Source organism: Cyprinus carpio, chromosome A12 (assembly GCF_018340385.1).
Source record: "Cyprinus carpio isolate SPL01 chromosome A12, ASM1834038v1, whole genome shotgun sequence".
In the NCBI taxonomy this organism is placed as follows: Eukaryota; Metazoa; Chordata; class Actinopteri; order Cypriniformes; family Cyprinidae; genus Cyprinus; species Cyprinus carpio.
The window spans coordinates 16,919,138-16,940,343 of NC_056583.1; the positions used below are offsets into that span (position 1 = coordinate 16,919,138).

General features: G+C 37.1%; 1 protein-coding gene across 4 annotated transcripts in view; it reads right to left on the bottom strand.

The window, feature by feature from the left end:
- The window catches only part of LOC109055493 (vesicle transport through interaction with t-SNAREs homolog 1A-like), a 119,490-nt gene that overhangs the window by 31,033 nt on the left and 67,251 nt on the right, over positions 1–21,206 (bottom strand). For 2 of the 4 annotated variants that reach the window (XM_042767900.1, XM_042767899.1), the window contains 2 exons: positions 18,427–18,497; positions 14,508–14,569 (listed from right to left, as the gene is read on the bottom strand). In XM_042767900.1, coding sequence (XP_042623834.1) covers positions 14,508–14,569; positions 18,427–18,497 — 133 coding nt within the window. Of the gene's footprint in view, positions 1–14,496; positions 14,570–18,426; positions 18,498–21,206 lie in introns of all 4 variants that reach the window. The other 2 variants (XM_042767902.1, XM_042767901.1) reach the window with 1 other exon arrangement.

Here is a 21,206-nt window from a genome sequence, read left to right on the forward strand (position 1 = left end):
GTAACCAAACAAACAGTGAAATACACAAACGGACTGACCGGGTCACCAGAGAACTTCTGGAAGAATATGCATGTGAACAAACAGAAATTTCTACTCTTCAACGTAACGTACCGAGCACACACAAATATGCACACACGAACATTAAGCTATGAATGATCATTTGAAAGGGGGAGAGAGAGAGAGAGAGAGAGAGCGAGAGAGAGAGAGAGAGAGAGATGCTGGCATCAGAATTGGGGAGGATATTTAATTACAGAGCTCTTGTGAATGAAGGCCATTCCTTTGCGAATGTGTGAGCGTGTGTGTCACTGGCCATGTCAACGTAATTACGCTTAGCATCTAGATTTAAGAGAGGACAGAACAGAATGTTTGTATGACCTCACTCAATGTCAACAAAATGCCACAGTGTCCAATCCAGCACTTACTCTGGTCATTACAACTGTTAAATAATTTAAAGCTCAGGCAAATCAGCTCATATGAAGCTTACAACAATCACATTCACTTTCATGCTGTATTTCCATGCAAGTGATGCTAATACAAGCACAGAAAATTATTGTATTCATCTTTTATGTCATTGTCCAAGCTAATATAAAACAACATTTTTGTTCCATAATATGTCAATGCCACTTTTCAAACCTAATTTACTTCCATAATGTAACATATTGCCATTTCCCCTCAAAAAAAGCTGGCACCAATTTTGTTATGTGCATTATTATTGTAATATATTTTAAAATTAATAAATTAATTGTATTTATAAATATATCATTGTTCTTTGATAATTAACAAATCTAATTTAATAACATTTGTAATATATAAACTAATGTTAATTCATACATCTTAAAGTTTGAAATTTGTATGCAGAAATTAGCATAGATGATTAAATGCTGTAAAAGTGTTGCTCATTAAGTTCATGAAAGCTAATGCATTAACTAATGTTAAAAAAACTGAACTGAACTGTACTGTGAAGTGACAAATGCACTAAGACCAGGAACACACTTTTAAGAAAGTAAATAGGGATCATTTAGATGACAAGTTGATTTTGAACTTAAATGATTTTGCTTTTGTTCCAGAATTATATTAGGAGTGAAGTTTGAGTAAACCAAATCAATAACACTCAATCACAAAATAACCTGGATTAAAGACTGAAGCACTTAGTAAATCCCTGTGGAGGATCTCGCAAAAGACCCTTTTCAATTTGGGAGTAGGCGCAGCTATGGGAGAGAGGTGTGATCCAGGAAGATAGGTAGCGACAGGGTGCTGTTGACCCTGGAGGTGCAAACAAACGTGGGTGTTGCCGGTGGAGGCTGCCAGCTCTTGAACAAGCAAATAAGCTCCGCTGTCAAAGTGGAGAAAGGAGGAGAGCAGTTGATTGTGGAGTCCTAGTCTCCAGCTGGCATAAGGCCTGGTGTAGCACCAGAAGCAGCCGTCTCTCCAACCCAGACACTCAGCCAAGGGCCAGCACGCACTGCCAGCTGGGAAGATACCCTACTGTGGAGCCCTGTACTCCAAACAAACAAAAGCACACAGGCCACAGACCTGTCATTAGCCTGTGCCAGCATACAACACCTGTAATTACAACTGACTCAGGATCGATATGCATTCACAGATCACTAAGACAAGCAGAAAGCAAAAAGACAGGATTTTCAAACTTTACAAAGATTAGCAAAATACGTTATGTTAGGGTTTCCCAGACTTTTTCAGGCTAGAGCCCACCTACAGGTATACAGTCTAAAACTAAAGATTTTTTTCAAGTAAATTGTGAAATGTATTAAAAAAAAAATAATTATTGCAACACTTCATTAAATTGGATTAAATCAATCAAAAGTGACATTAAAGAAATTTATAATTACACAAAATATTTATATTTCAAATAAATGCAGTTCTTTTCAACTTTCAATTCATCATCAAATAAAAAAAAAATCTTTAGTATTATGTGACACTGAAGACTGGACTGCTAATTGAAAATTATAAAAATAGTAGCTACTGAAAATTCAGCTGTCATTACAGGAATAAATTATATATTCAAATATATTAAAAATGTTAAGAATCTTATTTCAAATTGTAATACTATTTCACAGTAGTACTGTTTTTACTGTATTTTGGATCAAATAAATGACCTTTCATATACATTTTAAAAAATCCTAGATATTTTTACAATTCTTAATATTGTAATTGTATTCTTATTTTATTGTATTATTTTGTATTGTAATTATTTTATATAAAATATTTATATATTAATATATATAAAAATATATCATTTATACATTATATATATATATATATAATAATTAAAACACCCATTAAAGAAAAATATATATATATATATAATAATGAAATGACATTTGACACCCATTAAAGAAAAGCCCATTAAGGAAAAGTAATCCTTCTTTGCACATCTTTGAAAATTGCTGCCTTATGTTAGTATTTTATATCCCACAAAACTATGCAACAACAGAAAGGATGCAAGAATGCATTGAAAAAAAAAAAAAACAAGTTTTATATTTCCAAGCGGGCTGCAAACAAACCAGATCAAACTTTTTTAGCCAGATCCTGCTCAACAGCATGTGCTAAAGCATTAGTATCTGTGTGGACCACTTTCCATAATCCAATAGTATTAGTAGGGCATTTCTCTGCAGTCATGCTTGAACAATTTGTGGAGTAAAAAATGTCCAATGAGTGAGTTGTTCAGTTCATTATAGTCAACGAAGAAAGAACCCAATGAACTATGACCTAAATACGGCATCATTGCATTACCCAAAATGCATCCGGCCCTCCCTGAGCATTTGGTATCTTCCTTTTTAAGTGCAGGGAAAAGGTCAAAATACTTTAGAAATGTCCTGAAAACAACTGATTGTATCAGCTACCAAATCAACAGGCCTGAGTTAAGGTATTAAAAAATAAATTTAAATGGAGATCAACATGAGGCAGTATTAAAGAAAAGTGTTAGCACAGTCCATCTGAACTCAAACAGTAGACTTTTTTACATAACTTATCTCTGACCTATCAAGTACACTTTCCTGCCAGTAAAAAATGACTACAGGGACGTCAAACTTCACAAGGCGTTCAAACCGAACATCAGTAGTACAGTTGGTAAAAGCTGTAATGACACACTCCAAGTCCCCGTCAACAGACTGCCTCGTAGAGATGTTGAAAGCAACCTTGCTTTAGTTCTGCCAAAGACAAAAAGACAGCTTTTGGAGACAAAGATAACCCATAAGAGCTATAAGCTGTCAGTCATAGACAGTGAAGCCTTTTTTTAAAAAAGCTGCCATTAGGTAATTATGCAACAAAAGCCGAACAACAGCCTTAATGAGCATATGAGGTGAGCCATAAAGTCCTTACATGCCTCAGGGCCTTCAGCGTGAGCTCTCGCTCTCTCCAAAACAAAACACACACGCATACAAACATTCACACACTAAACCTGTCACCCACTGACACAGAGATTTTTATCAATTCACTTATTAATTTAAACACAAACACATTAATTGGACCAGTGAAGGAAGGAGGGGAGGGGGGTGGGGGTCTGGATGAGAAAATATAAAAGACAAAAAAACAAAGAAGTCTGAAAGCTTATGCAGGGTTGAAATGAAGTATATGCATATGTAGCAGCTATGACTCTTTCTCTAAAAGACTGAATGTGAAGAGTCACTAGCCCTGCTTGTTCACCTTTGCCTTGACATCTTCCTAATGTTCATTTCAAAAACAACACTTGTGCAGGATGCAGCAGTGCCAGGGGAGTTTTGTCTGATGCAAAAAGTGAGACAGTGTCTGATCAAAATATTTAATGAGAAATTAACCAACAGTTTAAAACATGGGATGAAATAATAGGGTGAATTCATTTATCCTACTATCCAATTTCATTCATCCTGATGAATCATAATGAGTGTATACTGTATATAGACACAGTATACACTATACACACCCACAGAAATACATAGAGGTATTTAATATCGTCAAAAGGCTGAAAAACCTTGAGATCCAGACAACATGCATATAACAGCAGGATAGGGTTCAATTCCTCAAAAATGTCCGGTATAGTTGCTATTAAGCATTATGATGGGCTCTAAACTAAATCAGAGCGGAGAGAAACAAACACCAAGAAAGAGATACCATGTCTTTGCCTCATTACTTTACATCTTGATGGATGTTGAAACCGACCCAAAAACAATGAATAGGTTTGCTCTGAATTACTTACCTCAATAGATATAAACAAACGTACATGCACACATGTTTCAGTTTCACTAGACCAGACAGAAAATATCCTCACTCTCACCATGTATTAGAGCAGAAAACATAACAGAGGGCAAAAAACTTGATGAACGTCTTACTGGCTGTCAATCAAAAAGTTCCCGAGGAAGTTTTTATTGAAGGTAGGTAGGTGATGCCTGTCTCCTTCCCCGCAGGACAATCACAGGACCCTGTGCAGCGACAGCCGCCCGACACCAGATCAAACACCATGCTGCCCTTGGAATGACACTGCAGCCACTTCAAGGGGGGACGTAGTCACTGATCTCAGAGCAGCGCGGCTAACACCCTGACGAGTGATACCTTTACGAGGTCGGGAACGACAGAGGAGGAGAAGCCCGTCACTCCAATGTCATAAACAGTGACCCCACCGAGTGTAATAACTGGAAAAGTGGTAAAGATCGACTTACGTAAAGGTTTGAAGCATTCAGTCATCACAGCATCATAAAAAAATAGAATAACCATAATTGCTGTATTACTTACTACAGCCATGGTTTTCATCTCTGGGGGTCTGAGGACCATATATACACACACCTACATGCATACATACATACATTTAACACATTTTAAATATACATACATATATTATGTATACACACATTTTAAAATATATATTTAGATGACAGGAAAGTCTGGGTGAGGGGTCCTTGAGTTAGAAAAGACTGGCTCCTGTCCTATACTGTTATTTCCTTCCCTAAAATGGAGGCTAAATAGAAGCTGCCTGCTAGTGTAATGGAGGGGACGTATCAATGTGAACTTTTCTCTCTTTCAGACTGATGTAGCCCTAATGTAAAAACTTATCACTTAACATGTCAGTCCTGAGTTTGTTTGCAGCCCAAACATGTGTGTGCTTCCCAAAGCAGGCAATCAGCACACACTAATAGGGAATAGGGAAAGACACACAGTTTAAGTGTCACCGTTACCCATGATGCTCTCAGCAGTGGGTAATGAGGCTGAGGTGTGTGTGTGCCACAGGGGTTTATCCGGAGGCCTGTCAACTTCCTGGCAGCCTGCTGCACATACACACACTCTTCATTTAGATGCTCATGAAACTTTACAGCTTTACACATTAACGATATACACACAAATACACACATGCACACTATGGAGCCATCAGTACTTATTATCGAATATAAAAGTAGCATGCACAACATGCGGAGAGAATCTCTTCCCATGAAACTTGCTCATTTTAATCACTGTTTTAAAACAAAAACATGAATCTGATTCATGATACTGACATTGTGACCAGTAAGACCATTAGTGGTCTTACTGATAAACACTCCAATACTATGGTATAGTACTCACTTTTTTAAACAGTTCTTTAGCTATGAACAAACTACTAACAGGACGACTTAAGAAACAAGTAGAAGCTAATATCTATTTTCTAAAGCACACAATTTCTTCTTATAAAAAAAAAAAAAAAAAAAAAGTTGAAAAAAAAAAAAAAAAAAAAAAAAAATTATATATATATTATATATTATATATATATATATATATATATATATATATATATATATATATATTTTTTTTTTTTACAACAAAGGAATTGATCAAATGTGACAGTAAACAACAGAAGAATGCGTTCAATTAATTAAAAGCAATAGTAAAGACATTTATAATGTTAGAAATATTGCTATTTAAAAAAAATCTTCATCTTCTAAAAAAACATTAAACAAAAAAAACAATAAAAGACGTATCACGGTTTCCATGCAAATATTAAACAGCAAAACTGGTAATATTTGTTATTTGAGCACCGAATCAGCATATTAATTTAGACTGATTGGACTGGAAGACTGGAATAATGGATATTATTAAATTTAATTAGTTTAATTAATTATTTAATTTAGGTAGATATCGGATTCAGGCAACGAAAAACTCATATCACTTAAACACAGGATAAAATGTAGGGTCAGTCACGTTGTTTGACAGAAAAAAGGAAACAGGTCTTGAAAAGGTCAGTTGTGAAAAGTGCATTCATATATATTTTTATATTTATACACACACACACACACACACACACACACACACACACACACACACACACACACACACACACACACATTCGACAGTGACATTTGGCTAGCTAAGACTATGTTAACTCCAGACACCTGAACTGAAATGTTGTGACACACAAGATGCTCAGAGTATCTGCTGTCCAAAATAACCTGACACGCAGCATTCCTGAAGGGTACAAACACCACAGCGTCTAAAAGGCCTGAGCCAGAGCTGTGACCAGGCGAGAAACAAGATACTCATTTACAGTAGTAAATCTTGCAGATGCGCTTCACCACGCTCCATGACACACATATGTACACATATCAACGCCACCTCACGTTAATTCAGTTTTGGCTCTCCATATCTGAGTGGATGGAACAAGTAAATTATTAATAATACAAACATATTGCAATTGAACATGGTTTTGCTAACCTTTATCCACAACCGTATGCAATTTTTTTTTTATAAATACATAATAATAATAAATTCCACTAAAGACAAAAACATCAGTATGGTTGGAAGTTTCAATAAATCTCAAAAATGTTCAGTGGAGTTCAAATCTGGGCCTTGTGCAGCTATTCAAGTTCTTCCACACCACACTCAGTAAATTATTTCTTTACGGACATCAATTTGCACATGGAGCATGGTCATGTGGAGCAGAAACGGGATCTCCCCAAACTGTTGCCAAAAAACTAGAAGCACAGAATTGTCTTGAATTAATCTTTACTGGAACTAAGAGGCCTAAAACACTAAAAGCAGCCCCACATGACTATACCACCGAACACCTGGTACTCAGACAGGTAGCATTCTCATAGCATCAGCCAAACCAACATTCATGGTGGTGAAACATGGTTTCCAGGGGCAGCGTGAGTCATACCACTCTAGCCGATGACAAATGTAGAACATTGAGTTCGCCACAGCTGCTCGAAAAGGAAATCAGAGAAATGCTGGGAAAGTAGTGCCAACAGGGAAAACAGCAAAACAGATGCACTAAACATGTGACTGTAAGGGACTGTTCACACCAAGAATGGTAACTATAAAGACAACTTACAATAAGTATATTAGCAGCACCCATACCAAAGCATGATAACATTTAGTTTATTATAAACACACACTGCAGTTGTCATCTGTTGCTTTAAATGCTCAAGCTATTTCAAGGAACAATTCACTCAAAAATAAAAATTCAGATGAAGATTTAAATGAGTTTATGTCTTAATCAGAACAGATTTGAAGAAATTTAGTAATACATTACTTGCTCACCAGTGGAACTTCTGCAGTTAATGGGTGCCGTCAGAATGAGAGTTCAAACAGCTGATTAAAACATCACAATAATCCACAAGTAATCTATACAACTCAGCATCAATTAACATCTTGTGAAGTGAAAAGTAGAGTGAGTCCTCTATCCATAATATTGCTTTCTCCAGTGAAAAAGTTTGAATCAGCTGTTTGGATTCTCATCCTGACGGCACCCATTCACTGCAGTGAGTAAATGATGTTATTTTTCCAAATCTGTTTCAAACAAACAAAGTCTCATTATAACAATGTCATTATCATTATAGATGTGATGTGGACTTCCCTATTCTCATAATTAGAATTATTATTGAAACTTCATAGTTATCATTATAGTTATCATCCTTTGTGTAAACGACTTTTAAAAGTAGAAAAAAGAATATCAGCAGTTCTTATAAAGGTTAGACTGGAGAGGCAAACACACCTCACCTGTACAATCGGTAAGATTATGACTTTGCTTCTCAACAATCTTTGTTCTTCCTTCAGCCTATATCAGCCTTTCATTATGATTTTGACAGCAGACCTTGATGTCAAAGAATTTTATACTTGCGCAAAACTATACGCCAAACTGCTTGTAGGAGTTTGTTTGCAAGAACGGGAGTGTATGTGTGGGAGAAAGAGAGCCGTGCCCCCGTCACTTCTCCACCCTGCTCCCTCGGCTCCAGCATCTTAACGAGGCTTTTCCCCTCTCTTTGCAGAACGAGGGAGAAGCCAAATAAATAAAAGAATAAAAGGCAAGCGAGAAGAGGGAAAACACACACTGAACTATAATTTGTTATATCTTTCAGCTCCAATTAAAAATAATATCAAATCTTTTTGTTCAACTTCATAACAAGACTTCAAGAGGGCCCCCAAGACTCTTTCTATTTGCATCCCTCAACAGCCCACTGGTGCTCCTGAATCACATTAATTATATGACCTACATAGCATGTCGTTAATATTCTAAGCTGGGAGAGGAACTGGGAGCCAATACGGTGGAAGTCTAAATTTGGAGATCTTCAGGACATCAGAGCTCCCGCTTTTCTGGGGTTCACGCTTTGATCTCCTCCCTCTTGACATTGTTTGCAAATGTCTGTTTAATGGGACTGGCAAACACCAGAATACAGCCACATTCTGTTTTTTTTTCTTTTTTGCTCTCCCGTCGCCCTCCCTCCCCTGCTTTCTTGTCTGCTATCGGAACGTCGAAACAAAGTGAGATGGAGAGGAAAATCAAGGAAGAGAGAGAGGTGACACTGTGGCTCACCTCTCACAATACCACGTCTACTGATCTAATCGCTGCTGGGATCAGAGCGCTTAGTGACAGAGAAGTGTTACAGCTGTTCAGGATGTACAAAGTCGGAGCTACTCTGCTTCACACGTAATGCGTTATGAATATGAATATTTCATAAGGGAGGGGGGATGTTAGGCGCTCCTGTTGTTTGCGCATTAACGCACAATACCTGAGGTAAGTGTGAGTGTTCGCACCCTGAGACGCGGAGGACCTGATGTCTTAATCAGTGTCCAGCTGTACTGTGGGCTTCTTCAGAAGATCGAGGCCTGGCTCCTCTAAGCTGGGCCATGAATATGGAGCTGTTCTGCGGTGCGGGGCTTGGTTATGTTTTCTGTCTGATATGTCTGCCCCATTCCCATTTCAAAGGGAGGTCCACCCAGGGGTTTGACTTTTTGATCTGCCTGGCGACTGACTCGACCACCTGCATGCAGTATCAGGCCCCTGGTCTCCGTGGAAGGCAAGGAAGGCTGAGCAGGAACTCTGCGCTGGGCAGTGATCCCAACACTACCCCTACTCTCTTGCTCTCTAGCTCTCTCTATCTCCGTCCACATCTGCAGGAGGCCTTTAACCATACTCTAGTTCTGAAGCCATAAGGACACCATCACGGCCATTTTGAGGTTAAAGGCCTTTTCACAAAGTCTGCACAAAATATATTATTCTAAAGTGAAACGATGGATCTCTTTAGACCTGGCCTTAAGGTGGATTTTAAAGGGATAGCTCACCTAAAAATTAAAATTCTGTCATTATTTACTCCCTTTCATATAGTCTCAAACCTATAAAACTTGATTCTTCTGTTGAACATAATATTTGTTTTTTTGTTCACAAAAACTGCTTTGTTATCAACATTGTTCAAAATATCTTCTTTTGTATTCCACAGAAAGAAAGTCATTATGGTTTGAAAGGATCAGGGGGAGCAAATGATAGCAGAACTAAATGTGTGTATGTGTGAACTAAAACATGACTGCACATTAAAAACCTGGTATAAATGCACCCAAGATGCATTGCAATCAGACAACAATGTGAAGGACAACAGATACTGAGCGCCTTTAGTTTGTTCGTCTGATTTAATCAACAATATCCAATCATTTAACAAATTATTTCACTGGATTAAACTTGGAAATCGTGTTTTTGTCTCATTTCTTTCCCAAAAATTACCTGCCATGCTGGAAATATTTGAGTGTTCAATCATCATTTATTTAACCTCATGTCATTCCAAACCTGTATGATTTTCTTTCTTCTGTAGAGCACAAAAGAAGACATTTTAAAGAATGTTGGTCTCCAAACAACATTGGAACCCCTTTGAATTTCATTGTATGTATAAACATTGTATCTTCAATATATCAAGAGGAAGTCATACAGGTTTGTAACAAAATAAGGGTAAGTAAATAATAAGAGAATGTTCTTTTTTTGGGGTGAACTATCCCTTTAAAACAACAATATAGGTACAGACCCAGTGCAGAAACTGTCAGCACTAGAAAGGACCTGTTTTCAGTTTCAAGTCTTGTTAATACATACAAATCTACCAAACTACTTCCAATTGTAAGTTTGCATTTCTAAGAACTTCAAATGCAAGGCCACATTGCTCACGCAGCCTCAGCACTCCTCCCAGGCTGCTTTGAAGGCTCAATTGAGTCCAGTAACTTGTGTATTAAACAATCCGTCATCAAGGCAAATGTTTTAATTGGTATGATTATTCTTTAATAATATTATGATTTCTTTAAGCAGGCATCGCCATTAAAAATTAATGAGATGAGTATGACCATGACAATATAATTAAAGCCCTCGGGAGTTTCTGAAGCTGACCATTAATAATTTAGTGTGAGCTGGAGCATGAGACGGCCCAGCTCAGTAGTCTTAGTACTTAGGGAGAGAGAGAACGAGAGGACTGAGAAAATAAAACTGCTTTGTCTGTCATGATGTGAGTTTACTTTGATTAAGGGCTGAATTACCAGACTATCAGAGATGTGTCACTGTTAAATCCCTCTGTTAAAGACCTTTTGGGATACGCATCTCTTATTTGATACCAGTGTATTATAAACCGAATCGTTTGAACTCTGGAAAGTCTGGGATGAAAACAGGAGCTGTGCTCAAAATGCACACAGTGTCCTCGGAGCGGAAGTATCACAGAGTACACATATTTGGAGTTGTCCTCACCCACACAGTGCTCTCCACTCAGGGTAAACATCTGGTACGGCGCGGGTCTCTCTGTCTCCATCTTATAACAATATTTATCGCAGCGGGCTAATGCTCTGTCCTCAACTAACAGCTGAGAGCCTGTGAACCTCACCATGACAAACACAACCTGGAGTAAGTGAGTGTGCGTACAAAGGCCAACGCAGATAATCAGGATACGCAGCACTGCAGGGAGTCAAGTTCACCTCGCTTTCATTTGTATTACCCTCACATCTGTACCCAGAGCAAGCAAAGTATTAAATCATACTGTACAGCCATTTGAGAAAAATACAAATCTAAAAGCCCTTTGACCCTGAGAAATGACACTGCGGAGTTTTTTTACAGTTTATGAAGAACATGAGTGCTGCTTGTACAAAACGTGTTGCTGTCATGAAAGATCTTATTCCTTTTCTTCAAAGCCCAATTAATTTTTTTTTTTTTTAAAGTAGCGCATTATTGTGATAACCTGCCCTTAATAAAATATTTAGGATTTATATATATATATACATATATACACACACACACACACACACACACACACACACACACACACACATTTATTTTATTTATTACTTGTCTTAGTTACATTATGCAAAGCTAGTAAAGTAAAGTTGTGAACTTGCTAATTAAAAACAAAGAAATGGAAATGTTTAATTTGAAAATTGTCAGCCTCTGTTTATATTATATATTAAGATATTTTCATGATTTTTCATTTCCAATCAGGCACCAAATTGAGTACCTATAAAAAAGGAAAGGAGATAATATCATACATAACTCAGACATGATTTTAGGGTGATTGCTAAGTGGTTGCTTGGTGGACACTTTCTGGCCCAAGTTAAAAGACTGTCCTCTGTAGTCTCTATGATATTCTGGTACATATTTCAGTATAACTCTATGTCATTTTTTCGTTGTTTTATCATCAGCCAAGCAAAAGTCTGAGCTCTGATCACTCAGAAAAGTAATATTAAACCTTTCCGCAACAATCCTCATAATTTAGGGTATCTTGCCTTGGGACACAGCAAAATTTAATACGCAGGGGCAGTGCTGTTCTTACTAACAAAATATAAATTGAAAAACTATTAAAAATGACTGACATTAAATGAAAGCCGAAAAAAATACATAAACATTAGATGAAAAACTTAAATTTCTACAATTTCTAAAGCTAAATCTGAAATAAATATACATTAAGGCTAAATAGAAATAAAAAATAAATAAATAGAAACAGAAAAAAAACTGATAAAAAAAGCACATAACTAAAACAACAGTAATAACTTAATAACTTAAACTAAACCTAAACTAAAACTGAAAATATAAAAGTTAATTAAAAATATTAATAAAACACTGTAATAATATAAAAGTAAAAGTAATATGTGGTGTAGTAACAGTAATATCTAATATATTAAGCTATTAATCAAACGTCCAAAGATTAAGCAAGCATGCAATTAAATTAAAGGCAGGAAAATTTATGAAAGACAAAAAAAAAAAAAAAAAACACCAGAAAAAAAAAAAGTAAAATTTGTTGTCTTTTCTGGTGCAAACGGCTTTGAGTTGCAATGCAAATTTAATATGAAGGAAGGCTTTGTTTGCTCTTTTTCAAACAGAAAGGCAAAAACTAGTTAGGAAGAGAGATCTAGAGGAAGAGAGGGAAGGCCTTTACTAGGCAGACAGGAAGAACGGGGGTGCGGTGGGCCTTCATGCAGAAAGGCAGCGAGCCGAAGGGAGACGGCGTGCGTGGAAAAAGCTCATAAATCCTGATTTGAGGTGGCTTCATTGCAGCACCACATTGCTTAAATGCTACGTCTGATTTAGTCTTCCCATTAGGTGACAGCTGAACTTTAACATTAATATGATAATATTGAAATAAGTGCGTGTTATTTACTTAGCGACGGGGCGGGATGGAATAAGAGAGAGACAGAAGGAGGTGGGAAGGAAAGGAGGATGATGAATGATTTCTGGACAGCTTCTGTGACACCCGGCGGCCGCGGCCCCTCTAATGAGACTTGACAAAATGGAGACATATGCAGAAATATTGTTTACAGTGTGCGTCCCCGGCATCTTGCTTTCTCTCTCTGTGTCTCTCCTCCTCTCCCTCTCGCTCGCCGCACACGTCCTGATTGTCAACGACCACTGAAGCATCTATTTCAATTGGCACTTCCTTCCTGGCCCCGGGGTTTTAAATTTAGCTGGTGTCATTTACATATTACTCTTAATCAAAAAAAAAAGAAAAGAAACAAAACCTTGTCGTCACGGTTCAGGAAAGGGTGCATAGGCACTTTATAAAACAGAGATGTGACAGACGTTTAACTGAATTGTGTGTGAATGAAGGAGAGCGATATGAGGCTAGCGGAGAAAACAACAGTAAGTGGAACAGAGAGAGAGAGAGAGCGGCTGTGCATTGCTACAGTTATCTCACATCTACCACACAGGGAAAAAAGCCAATATCTCATCAGCCTGCTGATATGAATGATGAGTTCTGCTGTTTAAAGCTGATACTACATAGAGACAGAATAGTGGGAGGAACACTAGATCTGCTTTAGGGCAGAAGAGAAAAAGAGTTGAAAAAATAAAAAAACAAATGCATGAAGACTAGGCCCACATGAAATCTGTGCCTGAAGAAGACAGAACTCTGAATCTGAACATACGTGATTCACTAAATTATATTGATAAATACTGCTGAAAAAAATAGTATTTTAATAGTATATTAAGATGCTTTCTGAAGGATCATGTGACATTAATGTGTGTAATCATAGCTAAAAAAAATCAGCTTTGCCATCACAAGAATAAATTACATTTTAAAATATATAGTTTAATATTGTAATAACATTTAACAATATTACCGTATGTTTGATCAAATTAATAAAGCCTTGGTGTGCTTAAGAGACTTATTTATACAAAAAGAAAAAAAAAAAAGTGAAAAATCCTACAGACCCCTGACTTATGAATGGCAGTGTAGATTTACTATATAGTTTTGAAAGTTCAACATAAAAAAAATAATAAAAGCATAATAATATTAATAATAATTAATAATAATAATAATAATAATAATTTAGTGAATTAAAAAACCTATATGAAAATTTCAAAAAGTTTCAAATATGCTTATCAGTAAACTACAAATAAAACAGATTGATACAGTATCTGGAACTTTTAAATAGATTTTGAAGAGAGTGCACAACTGAAAAGTGTAAAGCATAATTATTAAGGCCTATGGGAGTTTCTCTGTGAATGCTATATTTTTAAATCCAGAATTCCACACATTTTCCCACATAATAATCATATAAAATGTGTATGTGCAGATTCAATGGAAGTCAAATAATGACTAAAACTGATCTTTTACAATATGTTCATCCACATACAACAATGTATTGAGAGGAAGTGGGGTGTTCGGGGGATTTGGATTTTACTGCATTACCACATATATTCATACTGTGCAATCGCAGTGCATAACAATAAGTGTGTACATTTTAGTGTTTCTGCAGTGGATGGGTATAGGAAGGCATCCACAGTGAGGTGTCAGAAACGGTCCCTACCTTCCTCTTACCTTCTCAGCATGCTGGTCAGGATCCGAGAGCTCTTGCCCAAGTTAGCGTCTGTCTCTCTCAGCTGTGGAGAAGAAGAGAGAGGAAAAAAGAAAAGAGAGAAGGTCATGTTAAATTTGTGCTATAAAAATAGAATTAAAATGTTTATAAACTTTAGTTTGTCTGTAGCTACAAAATGAACTGTCATTCATCCAGTTTGTACTTCTTTTCATGTCTAGTGCTACACATTCTTTCTCTTTTAAGTTTATTTACACTTCCGGTCAAAAGTTTGGAATAATGAATTTTTTTTAATGTTTTTGAAAGTACTGGTAGTGCATGTTTTACATTCAATATATGGCTGAAGTAGGGGGAGGCATACGTTAAGGCTATCCATTTGGAGATGTGTGTGTGTTTGTGTGTGTGTTTAGGAATGCTGACATTGCTATGGAAGTGAAGCCAAGGCTCTGGCAGCCGTCAGAACCATGATTCTCACTGGTCTCCTTGAGAAAGCCTCCTTCTCTGTCCTCTCAGTCAGCAGGGACATATGTATGTGTATGTATGTATGTGTGTGTGTGTGTGTGTGTGTGTGTGTGTGTGTGTGTGTGTGTGTGTGTGTGTGTGTGTGTGTGTGTGTGTGTGTGTGTGTGTGTGTGTGTGTGTGTGTGTGTGTGTGTGTGTGTGTGTGTGTTAGCGGGCAGGCTCAGGGACAGATGTGGTTTTAGGCGGGTTTGGGTTCTGGCACCACCAACAGCCCATGAGCTGCCTGATGTCTCTCTCAATGATAGATCTGTCCCATGAGAGCTCTCTCGGCTTTTCCCAAAATCCCTCTCTCTTTCTCTCTCAGGTCAGAGTTGTGCCAGCACAAAAACACATGGTGGAGCTCTCTGTGAATTAGGAACCCAAAACAAGACCCACAACAAAAGAGATTACCAGTACAGCAGCTCTAGAGCAGAGTCTGATTATAGACTAGGTACAGTAAATGGTCTTGGTAAGATGATTCCCAGCAGCTCGATTCAATCACTGAATTTCATTGAAAAGAGTTAAAAGAGCAACAGTCACGCAGACCTAAAGCCAAATAAAAAAAAATACAATGAACAACAATCATAGCATAACCAGAAACAGGAATATTACCCATTTAAAAAGACATTATAAGCCAAAATATTTACACTTTATGAAAATTGGTCACTGTATTCATAATCAAAATGTGATTCTTATTATATTGCAATCTTTTGTTCTCAAATTGATATATAGAATGCCACTATAAGTAAAAACAGGAACAATTGATGCAGAAAAATTCTGACCAATGAGGGCACAGTTTGCACACATTTGACTTTTATAAAAACAAAAAAAAACAATTTTGGGGTCTGTTTGAAACGTTGACTTGTCAAAGCTAACCAAGCCAGGGAGATCAAAGAAAAACAGACTATGAAAACTGAATACAACCAGAACTCTATGGGATTTAATGTTTACCATGCAAAAAAAATAAAAATAAATCAGAGTGTCAGAACCATCTTGACATTCGGAAATGCTGCTTTAAGCTATCCATTGTAATATAAATGGCTAACATTCTGACCAATGAGGCGTCAGTTTGTTTCCATGTGACAAATTTTGGCTCTTTTTGAATTATTATATCATGAATCAAATTGCAGAACAAAATGCAACGCTGTAACAATTTAATCTCTGTTTCAGAACAAAGAAACCAAATTATGAACAGAAAACTACCTAAAGTCTGGGGGATTTTTTCCCCCACCTCTTTTAATGTTTATCATGCAAATCATCCAACTTGGACATCCAACCACCTTGACATTCAGAAATACCACTTTAAGCTAAAAACTAGAACAGAGATACTAAACTTTGAATTTAAAACGTACTTTAACTATAGGCATTTTCCATGTTGGTGAAGAATAAGATATTTGTATAAATTAGAGTTAGAGGCCTGTTCATATACACTGAGGATGAGCAATAGTAATAGTGCTGCTTGCAAGGCACTACATCTCTCTTAGTGTTTGTGTGTGTCTGTTTGAAAGAGACTGAGTGAACTGATTGTTAAGAGACACTCCAAAAACTCTTTCATGTGCTGTTTCCTTCGCTCAAAAAGCAGTTTATTGCTCTTTCCATCTAATGTCTTCTTATCATGTTTTCTTTTCTTTTCTCCTCTCCATTTCTTCTGCCTGGCAAAATGTCTTTAAAGTGTGAGGGCCAGTCAGGGCTCCGGGGAAGTAGAGCTATTCTCCATAGACAGCAGACCTTTGAAAGGAAATGTTTTATTTCCTTTGAAATGAGCTGCCTGCCCAACTGCCATGTTGTGATCTTTAAGCATCCTTCATAAGAAGCCATCAGAGAGGCCCCTGACTGAGCTCTCTATACTGGTCTTTTAGAGAGAAAGAGAGGGTGAGAAAAAGAGAGAGAAATAAGACTATGACAGTGGACACGGCAGGGACAAACAAAATAGGAGGGATAGACTGAGATATGGAAAGGTAAAAACGATTATACATGCAGAGTATAAAGTAACAAATAAAGGTTGAAATAAGGAGGGGGGGAGTTAAAAAGGGATGAGGATGTAGAAAGAAAGACATTTGATATCTGGTAGGAGGAGTGACACTCAAAAAAGCTCACAAACAGTCCTCTATATCAACACCTTTCAATCTTAGCATGGCATACTTATGTCTATATTGCTCTGAAGGATATTGATACGGCTGGGTAAAAAAAGATTTTTCCAATACAATTTTTTTACAAATTACAAATACATATTTTATAATAATAATAATAAATATGTATATATAAAATTACATTAAAATCACATATATATATGTGATTTTACATTAAAATCTCTCTCTCTCTCTCACACACACACACACACACACATATATATATACACACACACACACACACACACACATATATATGTATTGAGGTCAAAGAGAATTGCGATTCAGAAAATTAATAAGAGAAATATGAGAATAATATGAGAAATTAATATGAGAAATTACAGATAGATTTAATTTATACGTAGATGTTCTACACATATTAGATATAATGGACACATTTGGACACTTAAGTTATTCCTAAAAATATATGAATGCCATTGAATAAGATACAAAATATAAAAGTGGCATTTACTGTATTAAAAAAAAATTGCACAAGCAGACCATAAAAAAAAGCCACAAAAAGAATCCTATTAGTTTATAAATTATAAAAATATAGAAATACAGTTCTTCTAGGGCACCTATATCTACATCTACTTAAAGGTTACCTTTACCTTAAGTTAGTTCTGTGAAAAAGAGCGTAATTTAGTAGCATTCTTAATATATTCATTCTTAATACATACATTTTTAAATGTAGTTTAAGTGTCCAAATAATTTTTGAGTCCACTGTAAATATATATTTCATAAAAAGTATCTTGTGTAATGTAGTCTACACCAGTCTGTAATTAACAATCCCTTCCGTGACATCCGTCCAGCATAATCACACATGTAGCGGAAAGACTTGCAGAGTTATAGCAGCCGGCAGAATGGAGAACAAATGCTTTTTCTGTCCAGAGGAGTTTGTGTTGTCCAGCTATGCCCGTTTAGACAGTCTTGCATCATGCGTGATCTCACTGCATGAGATGGGACAACTACAAAGGCATCTTACTGGTGCTGTGCTCTGTGTCAAACATTCTGTATTCTGTACATTCAATCAATCATTCCAGAAGGCCCGCTATGCTAATGCGTGAGAGGTGCGAGCTGGTGTTAACTGCCTGCACTTGAGTGCGCTCCTGTTCTCTTGTCAAGTGTCTGATCTAAGGCACTTTGTGCCATCCCAAAGAGCCAAGATCTGATCAAGTCAAGTATTTGTAAGCCTGTGTAATTGCTTAGTGAGAAAAGCGTGTACGTGTTTGTTCTAGATGAGTGTTGCCTCCTGAGGATCGTCTAAGGAGTGTGTTTGTGGGTGTAAACTCACCCGGTCGCGGGATCTCTGGATCTTCTCGCGATCGCTGTGCAGGTTGGTGAGGATCTCCTGTCCCACTTGCTCTGTAGGAGGATAAGAAAAGAAACAGGCTATGTTAAGATGTTGTTGTATTTGCTGCTGTTTGGCTAATTTTCAAGGGGAAAATTAGTTGCTTCAATAGAAATTTATGTGATAGGGAATTTAGGGGGTACATATCAGGATCTCATAAAAAAATAAAAATAATAATAAATAAATAAAGCAGTCCAAAAACCATAGCAACCACCTAGCTCATGTAAAAATCTAGTTTTAACCCTGATTTCTGATGTCTGGGGATCTCAGACTACATCTCCTTCTCGCCAACATGCTGTCTTAAATATTTTGCAAATCCCAGCATGCAGTATCAGACTAGGCCCGATCAGTGCATGCAATATTCAGTTGCTCGCGTACAAACACATTTCATCTGTCACAGATGTACAACCATTTACACGCTCACACTTAGATAAACATCCCATACATGGCGTCTGAAAAGCCTGTCTGTGGTCACTGTCATATTCACATCCCAAGGGTCAAAAAAAAAAAAAACAATGAACAAAACAAAAATCCCACCCTCCCTTCCACCAGCAAAAACGTTCTCCACTGTAAGTAGAAACCACATTAGCAGTCTGAAGAGGAAGAGAGTAAAAAAAAAAGTGAAGTGAAAAATCTTTGCATGGATCAAAGCTACGCTTTCAAACATGCCAAACAATTGTGAGTAAACAACGCACTCATGACTGGATTATGCTACACAGGTGCAGCTCTCAAAGAGTCAGCGTGATGCTCAAGGAACAGAGGAACGGACTACATCTGCGTTTACAGAGAACAAGAAAGACAGAGACACTTAAACACGCGTCTCTTGCCTTCATTAATTTCCAATCAGAGTGGGGACAGATTGAAGGATACTCAGATTAGATGGAGCAGTCACAGCGCATGTGACAGATAGGCCAGATTAAAAGAGCGAATAGAGATATTAATAACCATCATAACTGTGGCCGGTCGCTGAGCCTGAGACACGCTGCCGCCCACCCGTGAGTGGAAATCTTGTGTAAAGAAAATTAAGCACCGCTATCTGTCTCTGTCCAGGGCGAAAGGGGCCTTTAAACAAATGAATGAGACACAGCCACAATGGCAACAATGCAATACACACACGTGCAGACACGCTCGCTCATACATCACTTCAGATGATTGATGAGACCGTTGGCATGAAGGGGGCCAGGCGCAAATTAAACAATCCTGTCAGCGCTCTATATTCTACGCCCAATGATATATAAATAAACAGAAGTAGAAAAAATTATCTATGCACAATAGTTAAAATATAAAACTGGCATTTGACTGGCATTTTTTTTCAGATGTCTGTGAGCCGAAATGTAACTGCTTTCTTGAAAGCGAGATATTCAGAGTCAAGGTCTCCTATTCGAGGGTCACAGGCTTCACTATCCATTGACTCCGATCGTTGCGTCCACATAAGTTAACACTCATTCTAATGAATGTGAAGTAAATACAAATGAATTCAAAAGAAATATAAAGGGAAAAACAGAGCAGGTACATAAAAGAATTTCCACAAAATCAATAAACAGGAGGGTTGGCTGACCGACTGCATAAAACCGTTCCATAATGTCTTCCTGTGCCACTGAAAACACGGAATAAAAGCTGTTAAACCAAACTCCGTTTAATGTAATATTCCTGCGGCCAACACACTGTAAAACACATTATGGCCTCTGGTTTCTTTTTCCCCTGTGCATGAGCGCAAAGATAAATATTTCTCTTAGTTGTGGGACCGCAAATTGATGTTGCCATTAAGAACGAGCTCCAAAAGCACACACACATACACAAAAACACACACTGTTGGACGATTAGCCGTGTGTACACCGCATCCCACGGGTGAGAGGAACTTTACCAACCCACAATTCCACGGCTCTCTTCCTCTCTTGATATATCCGTTTATCTCTGTCTATATGTTTCACTTATAATCTGATCTATCTGTCTCTCTTCTTGATTCGTATATTTGTAGAGTAATGAGACTTGGACAAGAATGTGGCAGAGGTTTGAGCAGAGAGTTTGGCTGGAGAAAAACAAACACTCTGTGAGAAGAGGAAAACGACATGATTTCTCTTCCTTCCTTTCCAATGAAAAAAAAAAAAAAAAGAGCCTTTAGAGGGAAGAAAAAGCACTGACTTTTCACTAGACACTGCCGAGGGATAGTTCACCCAAAAAATGAAAATTCTGTCGTCATCGTTTACTCTCCTTTTGTTCAAAACCTGTTTGATTTTGTCTTCTGTGAAACAAAAAAATTTAGACTAATATAGTTTTTGTGCATACAATGAAAGTCAATGGGGTCCTAAACAACACTGATTTTCATTCCATGCATGGCCAAAAAAAAAGAAAAAATCATAATATCTTCTTTTGCATTACACAGAAAGACATGCAGGTTTAGAACAACATGAGAGTTAATAAATAATGATGCCATTTAAATTTTCGGGTGAACTATCCCTTTAACAGTGATATTATTTTAATTGTTATATGCAACAATACACAAAATATTGACACCAAGATGCATTACATTCAGATCTCAGGTCATCATGTGCAATAAAGCTATATACTTGAAGCGTAGCATGAATTATGGTCAGTTATTCTTTTGTATGCAGCACTTTAGATACATGTCTACTTAATGAGGTGCTAATTAATTATCACACGCTTTAATGAGGAAGCTGACATTCTGTAAATTGAGGGTGTAGCTGTGAAAAACAGGCGTTCAG